This window comes from Heliangelus exortis, chromosome 12 (genome assembly GCF_036169615.1).
Source record: "Heliangelus exortis chromosome 12, bHelExo1.hap1, whole genome shotgun sequence".
Lineage (NCBI taxonomy): Eukaryota > Metazoa > Chordata > Aves > Apodiformes > Trochilidae > Heliangelus > Heliangelus exortis.
Genome location: NC_092433.1, coordinates 10,008,802 through 10,030,112, shown reverse-complemented (window position 1 = coordinate 10,030,112; position 21,311 = coordinate 10,008,802). Strand labels below are relative to the sequence as shown.

The 21,311-nt window shown below is 38.2% G+C and overlaps 1 protein-coding gene across 1 annotated transcript in view; it reads left to right on the top strand.

Annotated features, from left to right (window-relative positions):
• EEFSEC (eukaryotic elongation factor, selenocysteine-tRNA specific) overlaps window positions 1–21,311 on the top strand; it is a 119,425-nt gene that overhangs the window by 23,679 nt on the left and 74,435 nt on the right. Inside the window, exons 2-4 of the mRNA XM_071755964.1 lie at window positions 7,371–7,578; window positions 10,465–10,561; window positions 13,444–13,608. Of these exons, the coding sequence (XP_071612065.1) occupies window positions 7,371–7,578; window positions 10,465–10,561; window positions 13,444–13,608 (470 nt within the window). The remainder of the gene's footprint in view (window positions 1–7,370; window positions 7,579–10,464; window positions 10,562–13,443; window positions 13,609–21,311) is intronic.

The following is a 21,311-nucleotide window of genomic DNA, read 5'->3' as shown; positions in this document are numbered from 1 at the left end:
GGAATCTGTAGATGTGTTCGGATGTTTCTCAGGCTGATGTGTTTGTCCCTTGGCCAAAGCTGAGTAAAGACCTCAATGCCTTCTCTGGGAGGATCTCTGCTGAATGAGTAGTGCCAGCCCTTGCTGTCCTCTGAATTAATAAATCAGAGCGTCACTGGAAAATAATACACTGAAAGCTGTCAACTCAATAGCTCAGTGCTGAATTTTTCCCCGTGTCACAGAGTCAAGTGTACCCAATTTTTCGCACATTTTGAGTACTCCACCTCAGCTCCTGGGCCTCCTGTGCTTGCCTGTTGTGAGCTGGAAAGCCCTGTAGCTCCCCTTGCACTGCACCTCAAAGTTCCTTAAAGTCTTGCAAAGGATGTCCTGATGACCTTTCCGCATGAGTAGTAATGCTTTTTTAAAGAATTTTCACTTTAAGGTTTGGTTTTTTGGTATTTTTTTTTTTCCTCAGTAAATAATCTGTGTCCCATGTGCAATACTGAAATAGCTAGATCAGTGTATAATAATAAATTGTTGGGAGAGGATTCCTCAGTCTGTCTTAATGTGACCTTCATGGAGGCCTTATCAGCTTTGTTCGTGCTACTTCAGCATGGCCAATCAAGCTTATTGACATACTCTAATCATTATAGACATTTCCTCCCTTTGAAGAACACAGACTTGTTTCTGACATGTAGTTAGAACATATTCAGACAAGTAAGATCCTTGGATGACTTGACAAAGGAGAGAGTGGAGACCTTAATTACCTTTATCCTCTCCAGGATACAATTGCACACTTTAATCTGAGAGATGACATATCAAGCATATTCCATTTGGATTCTTGTGTGAATTCTTTTGCAAAAGAATTCTAAGTCCTTCTTGGAAATTATCTCCTATCACTTACTAGTTACAGTTAAGTTGAACTCAGGATTACAAATAAATAATTTTACATATAGGAAATGGGCTTCATAGATTTATGCCCCTATGATCATCCTGCTTTTTCTTTGTAGCTCTCAGTTGATGAAAGACCTTAGTGGTCTTTCATTTGAACAGAATTTGTGCAACCAGTGGCTTCTTCATTGTTCAAAAAGCAAATAAAATCCATACAATTCCAGCTTTTACTGTGTGTTAAGAACGAAGTCTTGTGGGTCACCAGTCCTCACCTCACTACCAGAGATTTCCCAAGCTATCCAGAGATTGAAGCTGCACAGCTCCCTGTTTGCACTCACAGCTGCTGAAACCCTTGGCAGTGGCATGCCTGGGAAATGGTGGTGGGATGCTTGAACTCCATGGGTTCCTGTTCTTTTCAAAGTGCTTCCTAACCAAAGTTGTGGTATCAATTTTGATCCATGATTTGCATTGCTTTACAGAGGGTTTTTTCATGTGTAATTCATGCACTCCAGTCGTGTGCATGTCTCTCTCCCCCCTCACACCTCCCAGTTCTCTAAATTTTGAGAGATTTCCTATCCCATAAAACATCTTCCTTATTCATTACAATGCCTCCCCTAAGGTACCTACCAAAATCCTGTGTGACTGGTAGCATCTCCCAAGGTGTTACTGTATATGAAAGCAGAGAATAATTTAGTTGTTTATGAATAAAGATTCTTAGCAAAAAAAAGGGAGGGAGGGGGCTGGGAAGGGGGAAGTTTCATACTCACTGCATGATATAGACAATATTTCCTGAGACAGGAGATACTAACCTCAAAGAATTTAAAATAAGACATTGATTTTATTATTTCTTTTGAAAGGGGAATAGGGGAGAAAAAATGGTAGAATAGTTGGTCTTTTTATCCTTTGTGCAGATGAAATTGATTAAACCTTAAAAACTCGCCTCAGTCCACCCGGTTTATTAATTGAAGAATTTCCTCTTCCCCAGAATGGGAAGTGCACATTAAAACAGAGCTTTGCCCCTGAGTAGCAATGATACTTGAGAATGGTACGTTTTCTACAATCCTATTTTCTCTTCTGCACTAGAGGAAATCCTAACATGGTAAAAAGCATATATATAAAAAAAAATCTTTAAGGAAGTTCTCTTTCATTTCCTTGTGAAGCATGAAATCAAATTATAGCCCATGGTCCAGAATTATTTTATTTTTACATTTCAAATTCCATTTTCTGCTTCCTTTTGGTGCCTGTGAACAGGAGTTTTACTGTTTGTGCAAAGTCAGCTAAAAAGATTACCACAAGCAGGACAGAACACAGTAGCTTAAAGAAGCCAGGAGTTGGAATCATTGCATGTGTTCTGTGCAAAGCCTCCCCTTCATTCATCCAGGGATTTAGCCCACTTCTTCCCTTCTCTAGTCCAGGTTTTGCTGTTTAGACCAAACCAACTTTATATTGATGTATTGTGGGGATTGTAATGCAATGCTAAACTTAAGCTTGCCAAAGTACTAGGACTTGTGAATGTTCTAATATTCTTGATCTACATTTGTTAATGAGAAAACAGTTGATTCTGCCAATTTATGGCAAATGCTTTTTGATTCCCCATTCCAGTAAGGGTGAAACTGCTAGTTAGTTTAGTGCTTGGACTTTATAACCAAGTGGTTCTGAAGCTGGGCACAGTGCACGTGTAATAAAACAGCAATAAGCTTTTGGAGCTGATAAAGTAATGAGAGATGCTGAAATGTTTTGGGTTTGTTGTGTGGTTTGTGTGTTTTTGTTTTTTAATTCCGCTAAACCTAATAATGCCCTCTTTAACTTACTATAAATGTTGTGCTTTGCTGTAGGGCTCCATCCACACACAGCTCAGTCTGGGAGTTTGGGTTTATAGTTTACAAGCATGCAACAGGTTGCACAAACAAAAGGTGTTTTGAGTTCATGTACATGCAAAGCTGCAACAACTTATGTGATTGAGGTTGAAGGAGATTTATTTACTATCTAATGTTCTGTTCCAAAATAAGCATGGCAGTTACAGTGCTTTACCGTTGTAAAAAATGAAGCATTTATGTTGGGTACTGGCATAGTGTTTCCCTGTGAGCCCTGGTATAACACATCTGTGTTTCACTAGTTGGACCTTTTTTCATAAGGATGTGAGGCAGTAGCATGTAAATGTTGCAGAATTTGTTTACTTTAGCGTCAGTGAGCAAAAGCAAGTGTACTTTACTTTTAAATAAGAACTTACATTTCAGGTACTTAAGTAAGCTGTGTGGCACTCAAAGGTGGATGCCTTGCTCTTCCTTTGGAGATATGGAGCTAATGGCCAGTGTAGGGGAAGTAATTGCTGCCTTCTGTGATTTTGAAACTTGTCACAATCTCTGACATTTCTGATAGTCCCATAAGTAAAGTGTTATAAATTACTTCTCTGTTCTCAAGCAGATACTCTCCAAAATTAAGAAGCAAGAGTGGGTTAGATGTGATGGTTCAAGGCAGGGGTTAGACCTTTTCTTTCTCTTCTCTGAAGGTCATTTCTTAACATCTACGAGTGCTGTTGTTCCTTGTCACTTCAGTGGTAAAAATGAGTGCTGCTGCTTCCAGGTTTAGCCGATGCTCTTGTGATGATGTGGTGCTGGTCGTGTATTTTTCCTTTATCTGGCTGCCATCCAGATTTTCTCTGTGCAGTTATCTTCCTTGTTTGTTTTTCTTCACTCAGACTATCAACTTCACTTTGTTTTTGCTTCGGTTTAGCTGCTTATTTTGCAATATAATTCCCATCTTTCCCCACCCCCTTGTGTTTTCTGATGACAACTAGTTTGTTTCATTTGCTTTTTACAGGGCTCCATCTGAGCTGTATGTCATCACATGAGGAATACTCTGGTAGCTGACTTTCATTTTTGAGCGAAGTGAGAAATCGCATCAGGAGGACCCTTTCTTAATCTTCCTGAATGTTCCTGAACACCTCTTTCTTAAATGAAACAACAAATAAAAGGTTAAGCCCCTGTTTTCATTCTGTAAGGTATTCATTCTGAATACCTTAGTTTAACTTTCTCATTGATTCTACATGACCTGCTTCAATGCAGGTATTTCTTTTCATCCCTTGCAGTTCCTTATTTGCAACAGATTGTGTTCTTTGCTCGTGTCTCTGCTTCATTCAGGGTAATTTCAAGTTGCTTGCCTGTTTCAGGGCTTGAGGAACACTGATCTCTTCCATATCATTACTCTTAACTGCATAGGACCATAACCTGTCTTCTTTTTTGAGCAAACCCAGTTTGTTTCAGTTCTCTTGTTCCATATTGCACAAGAGCCCATGGCAGACTTCTAGTGGTTAGTGCAGGTTTATTGAGTGATATTGTCACCTTCTTTTGTTATTGTTTTAGGAGTCTTTTCTTGGTATGGCTGTCATGTTTTTATGCCTCAATTAAAAGGTCTTTCCAGGTGAGAATGCTTACACCAGAACACTCTCATAATCCATCCTCACTTCAACTTCCTTACTGGAATCTTGCTCTGCTGTAGGAAATTACTCAGGTACATTGTTCCTTTTGTTGGGTGAAATCCAATGTGGGTGAGAGTTGATTTGATTAGTGGCATGACAGAGATTATTTAAATAGTGAATGTGAAGTTAAACACATTGTAAATAGCAATAGTAGGTTTACTACTATAGTAGTAGGTATCAGGAAACAGTGTGCTGAATGAGATGTTCCACAGTTTAGGGGGTGGGATGCTGTGTTTACTGTTTTGTTACCTGGTCACAAGTGACCTGCCCAGTTTCCTGACAAGAGATGCTACGTTTGTATCCCTGTGCACTTCATTTTGACTTCCCTGGATTATTTCAGTTTAGTATTTAATTAACTTTTATGCATGGCTGAAAGACAACTGAAGTCTAAAACAAAATGTAAAACTGTCTAGGAAAAGACAGGGATTGGGAAGAGGGTGAATTGTCCAGGCTGGCTCATTAGATGGCTCAGAAGGGGAAGCTGGGGGACTAAATCTCAGCATTTTTTTTTTTTTTTTTTTTGCCCTGTTACCTAAGGGCCCTGTAAACTTGAGCATTCATGTCTTGTCTACGCATGCATATCATGTGCCAAAGCATCCTTGTTTCCTGGTGAAAATGCTGTTCAAATCTGTCAGTGCTGTCCTGATCTTTTCCTTGGCCCTACCACTCTGCTGAAGGGCATCACCTTCCCACTGTGCTTTGGTCTCTGCTCTGCTTTCTGTTCCCTCTTTCCACCATCTCTTCCAAGCTGTAGCCTCTTTGCACATTGAGGCTGGGGAGGAGGCACAGTAGCTTTGCTGAGGTGCATGTTTTTCTGAACTTGGGTATGCTGCCATTTCCTTCACTTGTAAAATATTTTTGTCTGGAGTGTTGTGGTATGTTTTCTTGTGTTTCTGGAGTTTTTCCATGGACTGTATGGTTACCTTGCCTTTGTTCATCTTCTCTTTGCTAGGAAATGCTCAGAGTTAAAAATTCTTGACCTTTTAGCAATTGGACTGATGATTTTTATGGCTCTTTTAAAGTGTTGTTTAATAGACTCAAGTACAAATACTTGTTTTATAACAAATGTATTCAAAGCAGTAGATGTAGTGCTTCAAGATAAAGTGACCCTTGTACTGAAACTATATATAACAATGTAGATTTTGTCCCTTCTTGGAGGGAAGAGATACCATCTATTAATGCATGTCATCAGCCACCCTTTTTGAGGCAAGATTTGGATCTGGTTACTTCAGTAGTCATAACAGAGTTAGCAAAAATTAAAGCTGTGGCATTGTAATTTTACTAGATGAACTTTTAATAGTAGTTATAATCAGTTTGATTTGGTTTTAATTATGAATTCCTGATAATTAAGTACTACTGTGTTTTAGTAGTTACTGGGCAGTAGAGATCAATGCAAAATAACTGTTGTATTAAGTTAAAAAAAACCCCCAGCATATACTTGCCAAAGTACAATCTGGTTGAAGTCTGTGCCTTTTTTACAGCCTTGATGATGCTTATGTTATAATGTAAGCATGTTCTAGATAAATACAATTCTTGAAACAATGAAAATTAAAAATGCTTTTGAAGATATGAAGTCTGTCTTCAATTTGTCACTTGACATGATGTCAATTAATGTTTGAAATGATTGGCGAAAATTCTGCAGGAGCTTTGGAAATGTCATAATTATCCAACTAGTGCTCTGAAGGGTTTAGCATGCATCATTACAAGATGAAAGGTTTGGTGGATTGAAAATAGTTATTTGTAACCATAATTTGTTTCTTGCTGTAGTTCCCACCCGCTCATTCACCCATGCACTTCAACCTCAGAACGATTTCCTATCCGGAGTTCATGGGAATTCCAAACAAGGGAAGCTGTTGTCATAGCCACTGTAAAAGCCTATTTAAAAAAAAAAAAAAAAAAAAGTAAAAAAAAAAGTGGGAGGGGGAAAGTTCGAGGGAGGGAAAGAACAATGAACAGTTGTATTGATTTCTTCTTCTGATCAAAAGCTTTAGGCAAATATTATAAGTACTTGAATTCAGAATACTGCAATTTTGCAGGATTTCTAGCTTCTATTGTAATTCAAAATGGTTTTGACATGTTTCTCTGGTAGCTTAGCTTTATTCTTGTTTTTATGAAACTTGCTTTTTAATATTAAAATCTTCACTTCTTTTGTTGTTCAGAGTATTCTAGTTACCTGGAGCAGAACAGGAAAATTTTGTATTAGTGGAAGACCTAATGTTCATCAAAAGCTTCCTTGAAAACTACTTAAGGATTAAGGGTTCGTGACAGCAGTACTTGGAAAAATAAAAAGTAAAAGTAATCTAGCCTGAAAACCTTTCCTTGAAGAAACTGTATCTTTTTGTGGCTGTGTACACTTTTTCAAGTTCTTTAGATGGGAACTGGGAGTGAGTCACAGTGTATTGCAGGGTTTAAATTCCCTTTCCCGTCATTAAGGGATTGTAGGAATTTTAGACTTGGGGGAAACCTGTTTCTAGTGGTTGTCATCTTGTTTTCACTCTTATCAAATTTTGGACTGAAAGAAGAAATGTTGGGAAGCAGATAGGGACTGAAGATTGCAGGTTGTAGTTAAGTGGGATGTAGTTGGCTCTTACTGGGGTTCTGTGTGCTCAGCAGTCTGCAACGATGATGTGTGTTTCTTTGGCTGTGCCAAATTCTTGTTCAGCTTCTTAAAATCATTTAAAATTGAGGCAAATTTCATGCTCCTGGTGCTGCAAGGGCTAATCTTAATTTGTTTTAAAATGCAGTAATAATATTCTTAAACTTGAACTGTTAATATGAAGGAACATGTAAACTATCGTGTGCTTCCCTGTTTCTTATGATTGATTGTAGCTCAAACTGGAGCTTAAGCTCCAGAGGTGGTCTTGTCAAAAGTAGCTGTGCATTTGATGCTTACTTGGACTTAGCTTTTGTTCATGTACCTAGTCATTCCTTCATACACTGACAGTTTTTATGCAAACTATTTGAGAAAATGATCCTTAATCTTTTTATGCTGCTGTAGTACTGACTGTGAATTCTCCTACAGGTGCCCAGATTATCGATTTGATGATGCTTGTAATAGATGTGACAAAAGGAATGCAGACACAGTCAGCAGAGTGCTTGGTAATTGGGCAAATTGCCTGCCAGAAGATGGTGGTGGTTCTGAACAAAATAGATCTCCTTCCAGAGGGGAAGAGACAAAGTGCCATTGAGAAGATGACTAAGAAAATGCAGAAGACCTTGGAAAATACTAAGTAAGTTAACAGTAATATTTATAGCTAACTTGTACCAAAATGTTTAACAAAAATACTTCACCCACATTTCCCTTCTAACATGCTTCTAAACATACTGAGACATTGAACAAAGGTAAGAATGGAAAGATTACTAGAAATTCAAAAGCAGTCCTGAATTTTCATCTGTAAGGATTGCATGTAGAGAAGCAGTTTCCTGTAAATAAGCTTTTGGTTATAATTAAGGAGATCAGATAAAAAAGTGCTGGAATATCCAAGTGAAGCAACTGGTGTGTAGGGAAGGAAGGGGGTAGGAGATGGGAAAGAAAGTGAATTTCTCTTATGAACTTTGAATCCTACAATTATCAATTCTGTCTGGCAGCTGTTGATTTAAGGGAAAGAATTTTCTCTGTAGGCTGCTGCCCCTTGCTTTAGGAGACACCTGTAACATATTAAAGCATTTTGGATCAGTAGCTTTTTTTTTTTTGTTACAGTTGTGAGCTTGTTGATCAAATTCACAGGTAGTCCAATGAGAATAGGAGTAAGATAAGAAAGTTTAAAGATAATTATCTAATGGCTTTACTATGATTTTGTTTGTTTGAAAGGTTGACATATAGAATACGAATTAAGCAGTGTCACAAATAACTTTTTTAATGACTCATCTATGCCCAGAAGTTAATGATTAATGATTTTTAAGAGTTTATATGTGGCTCAGTTTTGTGTTGTCCTTCTTGTAGAATTTGTTTATTCTCTTTGAATGATGGTAATCACTGCTGCAGTGGGTACTTCATTCTTGGTTTAGTCCAAGATTGTATTGCAAATGACTGTAAAAAAAGACCTTTCTAGTTGCATTTTCCTAAAAAAGAGAATTTTGTAAGGAAACTGATGTTCAGAAATACTTAATGTACGTTGTTTTAATTATATCTTGGAGTACAGTCAAGAAGTCAGTTCTTGAAACAGTTGATGTGCTGACTGTGAGGTCCTTACCTCTAGGGCCCTTTTAAAAAAAAAAAAGGATGTATATCAGCTGATCACAGCAGCTGTGATTTGACCTGGAGAGAAATGGTTCTGTCAAAATGTTTTAATTACTTATTTGAACTCTGAATCCTGGAAGTGCTCTCTTATTGTATGTTTCTGTGTATTGTTCTCATAAAAGAAAAGTCAGTTTTTGCATGTGCAGTCTGTGCTTTACGGTGCTTTGAAAGCACTGCTGACCTGGGCTTGATTGTAAAATGCTTCTCCTGGAATATCTTCAGCATGTGTTGTTTCCTGATGGCCTCTTTCCCCTTGACTTTAAATTTCCATATGCATGTTTTTAACTGCTTTTATATTTCTAAACTACTTTTATTAGTAGGGGATATGCTAAGACCATTGGACAGCTATTTCTTACTCGATAATGAGGTTTTTTTCCAGGAATAGTTACTTGTTATTTCTCTACACACAGAGGCAGGCATGCACAGTTCCATAGCAATAGGCAAATCTCAGGTCTGTTGCAGCTATAGAATAGGAGTTGCCATTGATGCTGGGGAAGTTGTGGTGTTGTTAGGAGATTTCATGGAAGATGAAAATAATAGGAGGAGAGAAGTAACTGGGACATTTTTTAATAGCTTGACACTTGTAAATTTAAGCTAGTTTAAACTGTCTTGTTCCATGGATTGATACCAGAAGTAAAAGCAAACTGCTGCTGTGAATGGAATGTTTATTTTGTCTATTTTTTACACATTTATCTTTGCTTTTATCTTTTTCAGTCAGAGTCTAAACCCTACTGACTGTATAAATCAGTGTGATGGAGTAAGAGTTTTAGTGGAGCTGAATCATGTTTGGAAGTGCTACTAAAGACAGTATATGGTTCCTTGGGTTTGTTCTGGCATATGGGAAAATGAGTAAAGCACCTGGTTCAGTGTAACTTTGTTTATTGAAATGCAGTGCCCTAAAGTATTTGTATGAAAACAATTTTCCAAAAGTTTTATGGTTAATCACAGACACTTTTAGTGCACATTTTTATTGCCTTTTGGCCCTGTGTGCTACAGACTTATGGCATATAAACAAAGCAAATACCATATATGCTTGATTATTGTTTGGTCACTAAATGGTCTCTCTCTGTAGAACTGAGATTTTATCTCAAAAAGGGAGTGAACTAGAAGAGAATATCAAGGCACTGCCTGAGAAAAAAAAAAAAAGCACCTCTATAGAGGTGGATGTTAAAGGAATGACCATAGTAATTTCTTCTGGTCTTAATCTGTTGCATAAGAATCAAGTATCTGTGAGACCACATCACTTCTTTGTGTTATTGCTGACTATTATTCTGGTGCTTTAATATAGATAGTACATGGGAAACCTTGAGTTCTGCAAAAATGCAATAATTTGCCTTATAGTCCAATTTCCCTTTCCAAGAAGTAGGCAAACAAAGTCATCAGACAATTCAAACACTAAATGACATTTTAGAGAGCAGAAGTTTAGTCTGTTGACTGAATCTGTAAGAACATCTGTTGAAAATTAAGGGCTTGAAGAGTAAAATTCATTGTAAGAGAAACTAAACTGAGCTCACTGGTGGAAGTGCTGATCTCCTCTGAACCTTTGCATGTTTGAGATTTGGGAGTTTCATAAACTCTGATTTCAGTAGATTTAGATCTTGTCTGCAGATTTTGCAGTCTGCCTGCAGACTCAGGTAGATATCATGTGCCATCTTATATTTAACTCTGGTCATGAAAGTTCTGACTCTGCAGAGTCAGTAACTTTCATTACAAAAGTTGAAAACATTCAGTTGTCAGTTGTTCACTATGGGAGAACAGATAAACAAGAACTTGAGGGAGTTTCCTTACCTTTGCTATCAGATGAGCCTGGACCTACTTTCCATTGACATATGGAGGACATCTGTGGTCTAATGGTGGGAGTTTTTCTCTCTTTCAGGTTCTGTGGGTGCCCTATTGTTGCTGTTGCAGCAAAGCCTGGTGGACCCGAAGCCCCAGAGTCTGAGAATCCACTGGGTGTTTCTGAATTAATTGAGGTACCTGCTGAAGAACATAATAACATAAAATGTGCTCCAACTTTTATTTAAGCCTTTTTGAAGTACACTCTATTAGTATCTAGAGCTGAGTAACTCCTGTATTAATGTCAGTTTTAAGGAACCTAATTCCTTCCAGTGAATGAGAGAGGTTGAGGTTGCATGTCCCAAAAGTTGGATCTCCTTTTTCAACTACTTGGTTTCAATACCTTTGAAAAGCTTTGTCTTAAGAAGAGCTATCACATGTATGATTAAATTGGTTTAAAGTTGTAAAGAATTATGAAGCATAAGGAATAAAAAGAACTTTAAAATACTGACAAATCCCTGGTAGATGTTGCTTCAAAATTGTACTGCAATTAAGAAACCAGTGAAGTTGTGAAGTCCGGCGCTCAAAAGTTACTTTTTGGGAATAGCCTTCTTCCTTCCTGTGCATACTGTAATTCAGTGTTTAAGTGCATGGTTCTTTATTCTAAGCAACTAATTCATTCCTTGCAAAGGATGAACAGGGCTCAGCTGCTGAGCAGGTAGTCTGTATTTTGGTTTAAGTCTCATTTGCTGTGTGGCTTCATGACTCTATTCAACAATTCTCTGCATTCAGAATAATTAATTTCCACCTGGACTTTTCTTTGGCACATTTCACCGTGGTCTTGAGTACTTGGCAAACAGTTAATTTACTTCCAAAAGACTTATAGGTAGTGTGACTTGACTTATAGGTAGAGGTGACTTGAATCCATATTTAGTTTGGGAAGTTGAGGCACAAAGGAGTTAGGTCCACTGGGTTTGCTGATTTTGGTTGCTAAATATGAGGAAACTAGGAATCATTTTGGGACATTTTTGTGTTCAGATCATAGTACCTGCCAATTTTGTTTGGAATTGCGAGTGCTTAGCATTTCTGTTAAGCTTTGAGGTTTCTGCTTGGACAGATGTATATAGTCAGTGGTTATGTGTGGAAAGTTTCATTTTTTAGAGAGTAACAGTATAGGGGAGCTCTGGCATAAGCAAGTGTAGAATCCATTCTTGGGAGGAGCAGCACCACCTCTCTTCATGATGAAACCTCCTTTCTCCGAGGTGCTCTGCCTTTCTTACTGCATGCCTTGCACATCTGCAAAATATAAAAAGCATGGCCTGGATTTACCCTGTGCCCTGATGATGTAGGGCCTGAAAAAAAGCTATGTGATTGTGTAACTAACATATCAGACCCGTATAAACAAGAATGGACTTGAAGGCAACTGATGCTTCCCTAGTATCCTTAGGTCCAGCAATGCGTGGGGTTTTTTGTTGGGGTTTTTTTTTTTGTTTTGTTGTTTTTTTGGAGGAGGAGAGAAATGCTCAGGTTTTCAGAAAAACTGAGTTGTACAGTAAGTTATATGGCGTGAAACATACTGTGGAGGGCAGGACACTTAAAAATAGCTGTTTGAGAACAGTTTGTAGTAGATTTGTCACCCCTTCTGTGAATAAATTTTAGGGAAATGTAACATCTTTGCCTGGAAAGGTGGCACTGTTTGCAAGCAGCAGAAAGTAGTCCTAAAATAAAGGCTTCATTCTTTGCAGACACATAAGGTCTAGTTTGGATGCTGCAAGGTTTAAAATAATTTCAAATTGATGTAGATAGAGCACAGTGTCAGTTATCAAAGATCTAGGGATGTCTGGTCCAGGGCAGTCTGGCTTGTACAGAGACAGGATGTTCCCCAAAGCTGCTGAACACTGAATGTTGTGCCACTTCCCAGGCCCATGTGGCCTGAGGTGGGCATGGGGGGGTGGTGTGGTACAGACTTAGTAAAAATCATGTTGTTCACATCTGGAGAGCTGGAGATGGGCAAGTCCTTAATCCTGCCTTCATATGGTTCTGAGTGGATTTACTGGGATGTTCCCCAAGGTTAAAACCTTAGAAGGAAATACCCATGTTGCAGCTGTTAACTGTCAACTCTGAGACAATTTAGAAGAGCTGGCAACTGTTGTGTGAACCCTGACACTGAGCTTCAAGGTTTTATCCTTTCTGTCCTAGGGAAGAGACTCTTCATTGTTCTGCCATTGTGACTTGGACTTAACCTGCAGTTTCTGACTTTAAGAGCTGACATTGAAGGCAGTGCCAAGTTTATATGCTGATGTTTTAGGAGAGGCAGAGATCAATAATTATTTGAGATGGGTAAACCAATTCCTCTGAAGCACTGCTGGGCACATGACTGTGTTTCCATAATTAAGGTCTTCTGTTTATGGTCTTATATTTAAGAAACCATAGTATTTGTCAGCAAAACAGAAATCCTAAACTTGGAGAAATCCTTTAGAAAATGGTACTGATGTAGCAATTTTTCTTAGTGTTTTGATCCTTCAAGAAGTGTTAACAGAATTCTGAAAGGGAAATTGGCTTTGAAAACTTAACCCAGTATAATAGTTTTTCTGTGAGAGAGGCAGGGGTGGGCTTTATGGGGCACTAATATGTGTAAAAGTTAATTTTCACAAAATCCAAACCAAAATCAAAGTAGCACAATGCACTGTAAAATTGTACTTTTGATGGGGAAGAGGGAGGGGGAAAGGTGTGTGTGTGTGTATGGGGGGGCACTGTTTTTAATTTGCTTTGCTGCAGTCTTAATATTGAGTTTGGCAGCAACTTTATTTCCAGCACAGTTTTGCTACCCAGGCTAAATGTGCAGCATCAAATCTTTCTCAAGCAGAAAATCAAACTGTTCCTGCTCTTCTCTGGCACATGCTGTTAATTTGACATTGGTGTGTTCTAAGCTCATTGGGAGATGCCTGAAATTGGTAAAAACTGCAAGTTAGTTCGATCAATCATCTGCTTGCCTTCCTTTTGCTGTATGGCTGTCATGACTTCACCCAGGCATGGTGCTGCTTTTATCTTTTTTTTTTTTTTCTTCTTTTTTTTTCAGGTTCTGAAGTCTCAGGCTTACTTGCCATCAAGAGACCCCTCGGGACACTTCCTTATGGCAGTCGACCACTGTTTTTCTATCAAGGGTCAAGGCACAGTGATGACAGGGACTATCCTTTCAGGCTCTGTTAGCCTTGGTGACAATGTGGAGATTCCTGCCCTGAAGGTGAGTCTCTCATTTGAACTCCCCCTCAAATTTTCCTGATAGAAATAGGCTCGCAACAAAGACAACAGTGTTCTCTTCCAGTCTGAAATTATTCCATTATTTTGTTTGTCCTTTTGTGTTCTACTATAAGCCAGCTTATAGTACTTCTCTGAATTTGAAAGTCTGACCTGCTGTCATGCCAGGTGGGTGTGTTTCTGGGATACGATGTGCCCAAGGACTGAACATGGTTTGGGTGTTGCGCTGAGGAGGCTTCCAGAACAATCTGAGTATATAGGCTCCCCTAAATGTCTGGAAGGGAAGGAAATGACATGAAAAGGGCACTGAAATGCTTCATGCACATTCTCTTTGTTTGCTGGGGCTTGAATTGATGTCAGCATTTTCTGGGAGAACTGCTGGGATGCAATAGGTGGCTTGCTGCCATTGAGCTTTTTGGAGAGCCTGCAGAAAGTCAGAAGGCCTTTCAGTGGCCTTTGAACTGCTTAACTATTGTTACTATTTTATTTCCTTACAATATATTAATCCTTTAAAAGAAAAGAAGATGACTTTATGCTTGGAACAGTTGAAACCTATTTCACAGATGCTGATTTGAACTGTTCTCAGTTTCCCTTTTTATTAATTGCCCAAAATGAGTCAAGAATTTTTGAGTATTTTACAGCTGGCACTTAAAGTGGACCCAGCTGGTTACATTCTGTGGGTAGGTGGTTTTTGGCTGAACAAACCTGGATGGGACCATTTTGGTGCTGTCAGTATTATCCTCAAGTTGTGTTACTCTAAGGGCTTTACTCTGACTGAGTAAGCATGCTGCTTTCTCATTTTGGCTTCTTGTACTTTTTGAGGAAGTGAAGGACTAAGTGAGGCATTGTCATTTAACCTGAAATATTTTGCTTATAACTGATACAATTTATTTCTGGTCGGCCTCTTCTGTGATACTTGTGGCCATCTAAATTAAACCATACTGTCTTTAGTTAAAAAAGTTATTTTGTTATGTACCACATGAGGTCTGCTTTCCCAGGGGTGTTCCTCACTGCCCATACTCTGATTTGCAGCATATAGCCAGTTCTGGGAACCACACTTGTAACTCCAGCAGGGAATATGCTTTGCTAAGGTTGTAGCTCTGGTTTTAGTCTCTCCTGCTTTCACCTTGCCAGCATTCCTTCCCGTTTCTGTTGTGTTCTGCTTGCTGTCCTGGGCCATCCTGTGTGAGGGGTCCAAGGAGACAGACAAGTAGTTGGGAGTAGGAGGCTGAGTGATGGGTCATGCCCAGCAGTGGCCTTGTGTTCTGGCATTGCACTGATCAAACTTCCTGTTGCTTTGTGCTCTGGGAGCTGTGGGTGAGACAGGACAGGGTAATTCTTTCTTGCAGAGAAAGAATGCATAGCTAACTTATGTCTGGGAATGCCTGGTCAGTTTGTCATGTGTAGTCCAAGAATGTTTTGGAGAACTATATTTAGAGTTAGTCTGCTCTTTGAGAATCAGTGTGAAGGGGAAAATGACAAAAATGTAATGAATACCTTGAAAATGGCAAATGCATGTTTTAAAAGGACAGTAGGGAAGGCTTTAAATCAGATTCTAAAAGATGCTTTCTTCCCAGGTGACTGGAGGACCAGTGAGGTGAAAGTTTAGTTAGTGAATGAACAAGTCATTGGCAAAGAGAAGTCAGATCACTTGGCTTTTATTCCCAACTCACCCCAAAGTTTGTGATTTTCAGTTGCTGCTAGTTAATCCTTCCACTGCCTTGTGTGAAATAGGAGATGCATCCATATCTCTGAGTGGTGGTAGTAGTGGGCAAAGTTTCACCTTTTTTTTTTTTTTTGCCACTAGCAGTTTGTGCCTATTCATGTTCATATTTTACAGATATGGAAACTGAGGCACAGTAAAAGGAAGTGACTTTTGTAAGTTTGAGTTGTGTGTTATAGTTACCCCTGCTAGCATCATAAGGAATTGGGTTAGGGTATCTATGAAAGGTCAAACCTTTCTCAGGCCTACAAGGTAACTGAGGAAGCACATTTCACAACACATTGTGGTTTATGGCTCTCTCTGACCTTTTTTTGCCCTGACCCTATGGTAACTGAGATTGACAGCTGGTGCCCAGTGGGCATTTAAGGACACTACAAACCAGCTGCTTTTTAAATGTGAGGAACCCTCTCACCAAATGAAGTGGCATCACCTTCCAGTTCTACTAATGGACTTCGACATCTTTGACCGCTTGAACCTGCACGAAGGAGGGACACAGCAATTAAAAATAAACAGTGACATTCTCAAACACCCATACTTGCTCTGATTGAGGCTGAGAGCACCAGCAGTGCATGGATTCCTTTATGCTGTTGCCTATGTAAATTGCCATCTGGGGTTGATTATCCATATAGTAAAAAGAAAAATTATATATATGTGTTTGGCAAAAAGCTTTGACAGAGCAAACAGTTCACTATCCAATTGAGTTAGTACTATTTGCTCACTAGCACTTGAAATCCACCTTGAAGAGCATGAACCCAGGATTTCTGCAGCAAAACCAGTGTTGGCAGGATACTGAATGTCCTTTAAGATTACTATAGTGGTCTTTCAATCTCTACAGTCTGCCAGTTTGTAAACTGTAATGACTTTTTAATTTTATTTATGTTTTATAAAAGCTCTGGACTTTGAATAGTAAGGATTCTTTCAGTGTAGATTAATTTATTTTTTTCTGGTTGTTTGGCATTTATCATTCCAAAATATTTATCTGAGTATATTTTAATTATTTTAACCTGAGCATGAATGGCAAATTCTAGTGCTGCTGTCTTTTTATAGCATCTCTTAATTGAGAAAGAAAAGTGTTTTGTTTTTTTTTTTTTCAGTGGGACAGAAGTATCTTTGCTTTCCTTATCCAGGTGAAAAAAAATAATCTTAGTACCTGAAGTACAGCAGCTACTCTAGAATGTGAAAACCCAGACAAGAACCAGGACTTTTGTTCTTATCATTTGTTGTCTCAAAAAACAAAAAATCATTGTGTGAAAAGTAACTAATGAATGTTGTATGGTATGTGGTCTCTTATCTTCAGTGTTAGTGATTGTACCTTTGGATTGCACAGTTGCAAGCACATTAGAGATACTGGAATATTGGGTAAAACACATGACTATATGTTTGTATTCCTTTAAAGATACTTTAGTACACAGAAAATGTTCCATGCTGGTTAATAAGAACTGCTCTCTGACTTAAGAGTTCTGAAAGATCATGGAAAGTGTCAGGTCTGGATTGAGTGAGCAGGCAGAGACAGATGCACACAGTTAATGGTTATAAATCTGGTTGTCCTGCAACCATTTACTCTGTTGCATTACCTGTGATCAGGTGCTGCAGGTATTTAGCACCCACAGAGCATGTACATGGCAGCCAGATACAGAGACCACTGTGGTTTCTTTCAGGACTTGTAAGCAGGTAGCAACTTTTCTTCTTGTTTTATAGTCAAGCTCCTATCTGTTCTGCTTAATTAAATGACTGAAAAACATTATGGCAAGTTGATGCAAGCAGAACAGGGGGTGGGTGTTAATAGTTTCATTGAAACCTAGATAAAAGCACAGTGTGCTGCCATTTTGTACTGCATTTTGTCAGAAGTTCATGTGTGCCTTGAAGGCTGAGTAGCTGTGTTATTGGTTAACACCTACATTGATGGTTTTCTTGGGGGGATCATGTGGAGATGTGTGCTGAAGCTGAATAATGTATCTGGTGTAATGCAGAACAAAGTTATTTCTTCTGTAATAAATCATGTGAGCACCCAATTATTGGACTGACCTTGGGAGGTGTCTCTATAGGTAGTAATTTTTTTCTCTGGTAGGTGTTATCATTAAAAGGGAAGAGGAATATTCATACCAGGTCCAACCTTCACCATCCCTGAGGTCTGCAGTAGACACCTACCCTTACTAAAGTTGAGCATTTAGCTTTCAAAAGTTGCAAGCCTGTTTATGAAATCCTTCTGTTGTAGTTGGAGAGTAGTCGCCCAGGTGTTTCAGTATTCTGATGTACTTTCAGGAGGTCACTTGAGACATCAGATACTAAAAATGTGAGAAACTTGCTTTGTTTATCTAGTTAAGCTTCCTAGCAAATGAGAGTGAGTTTAAACCAGTAGTGGATACTGTATTGGCAGTGGCCTACTGCTGCCAAATAACATTGACTTTATGAACTTGTAAGAAACATGATTTTGTAAGTGTGATACTGAGAAGTTTCATGGCTTCATATACTTCTACCATATGAAAAGAGATTTTTAAGTTTTTTTCTTGGCTATGGTCTTTTTTTTTATTTGAAAACATTCAGTAGTTTTTATGGCTTATCCAGCAAAAATAATCTTCAGTGTCTGATAGTAGTCTTGCAAATACTATTTGGGTTTTCTTTCTTCAAACTACCATAGTTGTTCAAATCATAATAGATGTGTCAGTTGTTGTCCACATGTCTTCTTCAGCCTACCTTATGTCCCAAGATGTCTGATTAGTGAGCTTTTGTATACAAATGTAATAAAACCTGTTTCCTGTGATTGTGTGAAAAGCCTTTAAATGCATGGAGTTAGTTGCACGGTTAAATCCTGTCAGAGAACATTTAAATCTCAGAAAATGAAGCAAACTGTACTCAGTTGTCTCACGAACGCATTTGTATGTGGACTTCCATGGTGAACATCTTAAAGTTTTTACCAGTATTGTTTTAAGGTCTGTGGAACTTACAAAGTACCTCTTCCAAATATCAGCATATCTTAACTGGGTTTTGCACTGCAAGTAGATAAAACCCTTGCTACATTTTTGGAGAGTCTATATGGATGCTGGTTTTGCATCTTCCCCCTGTCCCCCCCTCCTTAATTCTGCTAGGGCTTTTCTTGTCCAATATTGATATAAACAGCCTTCAAAATCTGTTCATCTGCTGGGAAAGAAGTCTAGGTTGCCTTGAAAATTTTTCATTGAAATGCTTTGCACAAAGGCAGTTAAAAAAACTTGAGTTGGAGGGGAGAATTGGTTAAATGTAAAGGATAGAATAATGAAAAGGCAGTTCATAATACATATTGAAATATGTCAGTGATAAAATGCAAGAATCTTAAATCCTAAATCAATAAATTAAACATAAACACAGTGTTAGACATGCAGTTTAATTCAGTACAAGTAATAAACTTTACTTTGTTTCTTTAATTGTCTACCACTTCTAAAGCAAGGATTGTGTTTTTTGGAGATTTTCTCCTTTCCTAGAAAACATCAGCATGAATCCTACTGGTTTTGCATCTGCTGTGGCATTTACTTAAAAGCAAAGCATGCAGGATTTGGCTTATACAGAAAAGTACTCTGCTTTCAACATTTAGGGATATTATCAGATGTTTTGGAAGAATTAAATTCCTCAGCACAGTTCTTTGTGGTTAAGTAAAGGATTAAAGACCTGATCCACTGCCTGTGGAATGAAATTTAGAACTGGCAGTAAAAACTTCTCAGATCTTTTTGGCTCAGTCTCTTAAGACAATAGGAGTAGCAGATGCTGAGCACTTTTTAAAAGATCAGTTCCCTCATTTTCAATGTATAGTTTTGTAGCTATTTACTGTAGGTTTTGTTGCTTTGCTTTTTATTTCTGTTTTAGTTCACAGTTTGAAAAACCACACTCAATTCAGGCCCTCAAAAAAAAAAAAGATCCAAACACAACGAAAAATCCGACCAAATCCCAAACTCCAAGAACAGAATTTTAATTTTGTATTAAAAGAAAAAAGAAAAATTCTGGGTAACTGTAGACTTTAAGATGCAGAAATAAAGATGCAGAGGAAGAGATTTATATATTGCTATTCTTTTATTACCTTTTCCTCAAGTGTGGTACTTTAGTTCATACTGCTTGCTGTTTTTTATTAATTATAATGTAGATACAGTAAAAAGAAGGAACAAGATAAAGGATTTTGTGTTAAGGTTTTTTATATTCAGGACCAGGGATAAGACATAATAGAAAGGGAGCTGAATATATATCATGGGGTTTTCAACTTTTTTCTACTTGGTCAGAGCAGAAGGGAGGGAAGCCAGGGGAGAGCAGCCAACCTGAGCAGTACTAATCTGAACCATGCACAGTATTTTTGGAGTTTGTGTTTTTAATGTGATCTCTGTGGGCAGAAAAGTGGCCTAGTCAGTGTTGGCCAATTAACTCTTCAGATGCTAAAATAAATCTTCAGCTTTCTTTAGTGGTTGAGGTGTACTCTGTGGTCCCTGCCATCTAGAAAGTTGGGATACACATTGCCTTCTAATGAATTAGAAAAATTACTCAAAGTTTCTTCCTATATTGGATCTGAAGAGTTTTGCATGTTGTTTCTGCATTGTTTCTGTCCACTTAAACCATCTTTAAATGACTCTTGGGAATATGCAGCCATTTCTGAAAGCAGCACTCTTCTCCAAGGTAGACTTCAATTTCTGTAGCGTTTCTCTGATACTGATTGCTTGTTCAGGGTTATCTGCAGTGCTGCCTGGTTGTGGTTAATGCATGAGGTAATTTGAAGTGTGGATTTTGTGCTATTGCCATGCAGATAATCTTGCCTTAATATTTAGAAGGTGCAGAGTTCTATTTATTATTGCCTAAGAACTGCTACACTCTTCAGTGGTGTTCTGAATGAAGGAATTATAGAAACATTTTCCCTCTCACTAAATGAAAATACTGGGAGATGATAATTTTATTTACTGTAGTGACTGATCTTGTTAGATAAATCAAGGTTGGTTTTTGGGTTTTTTGGGTTTTTTGTTTGTTTGTTTTTTGGTACAGATTTCAGTAAATTACTTGTCTCATGAAAACTGTTAGAGTACAAGGTAGGAATGAAACTGTAATGTGTTTCCTGTGGAACAGTTACTGCTCGAGTGGATCAAGTGGTCGTGTTCTTGGGTTTTTGTGTACCCTGGAGTTCAGGATGAGTTTGAAGCTAAGTTAATGGACGTTGCTATAATAATCGGATTTCATCCAAATGCCTTTTTTGTTTAAACTTATGGTAAGTTTTTAAAGCAAAGGGTGGCTGGTTTGTGTTTGCATAATTTGTTTGCTTAAGCATTGCTGCTTCCAGGTCATTAACTTTATTTTTATTTCTTTTAATTTATCAGGTATAGTTGTTGTCAATCCAGTTCAATTGAAAACAGACCCACATGCATCCACATGTACTGTTTGAGCAGGAATCTTAGTGGAACGCTCAAATAATAGTTGGAAAGGTGGCCTTCTGTATGGTAAACACAGCTTTCACATGGCATTCCTGCTGTGAATGTAACTTTAGTATGAGTGGGCTTAGGGCAGTGAGTAACTATCATGTTTTAAATATTTAAGTTGAAGTGCTGGAGGCTTTGGCAAAATTTCAGTAACCAGAACGAAGGAAGGGAATGTCACTTTTTGTTCTTCCTTGTTTATCCCCATACTGTACAATTCATAATTTGATCAGGCTTTTAAGAAGCAGAACAGTTCAGCAAGCACTGCGTTAACTAAGACATGATCTGTGTATTTCAAAGTTTTGCTCAGATCTGGGCACTGGCATGAAAAGGATCCGAGTATAGGAACTACTATTTAACCAAGACTGTTGAAGATAAATGTCCAAATTTGATCAAAAGACAGAAGAAAATGTCCTGGTGCATAAGTGCCCAGGAATCTATGAGCAGTCTGTTACTTTCTTGAAGTATTGCTATAACATCACAGCAAGTCCTCTGGATTTCATGCCTTGTATTTTGTGTTCCTGACATTCCTTCGTTTCTAAAGCTCTA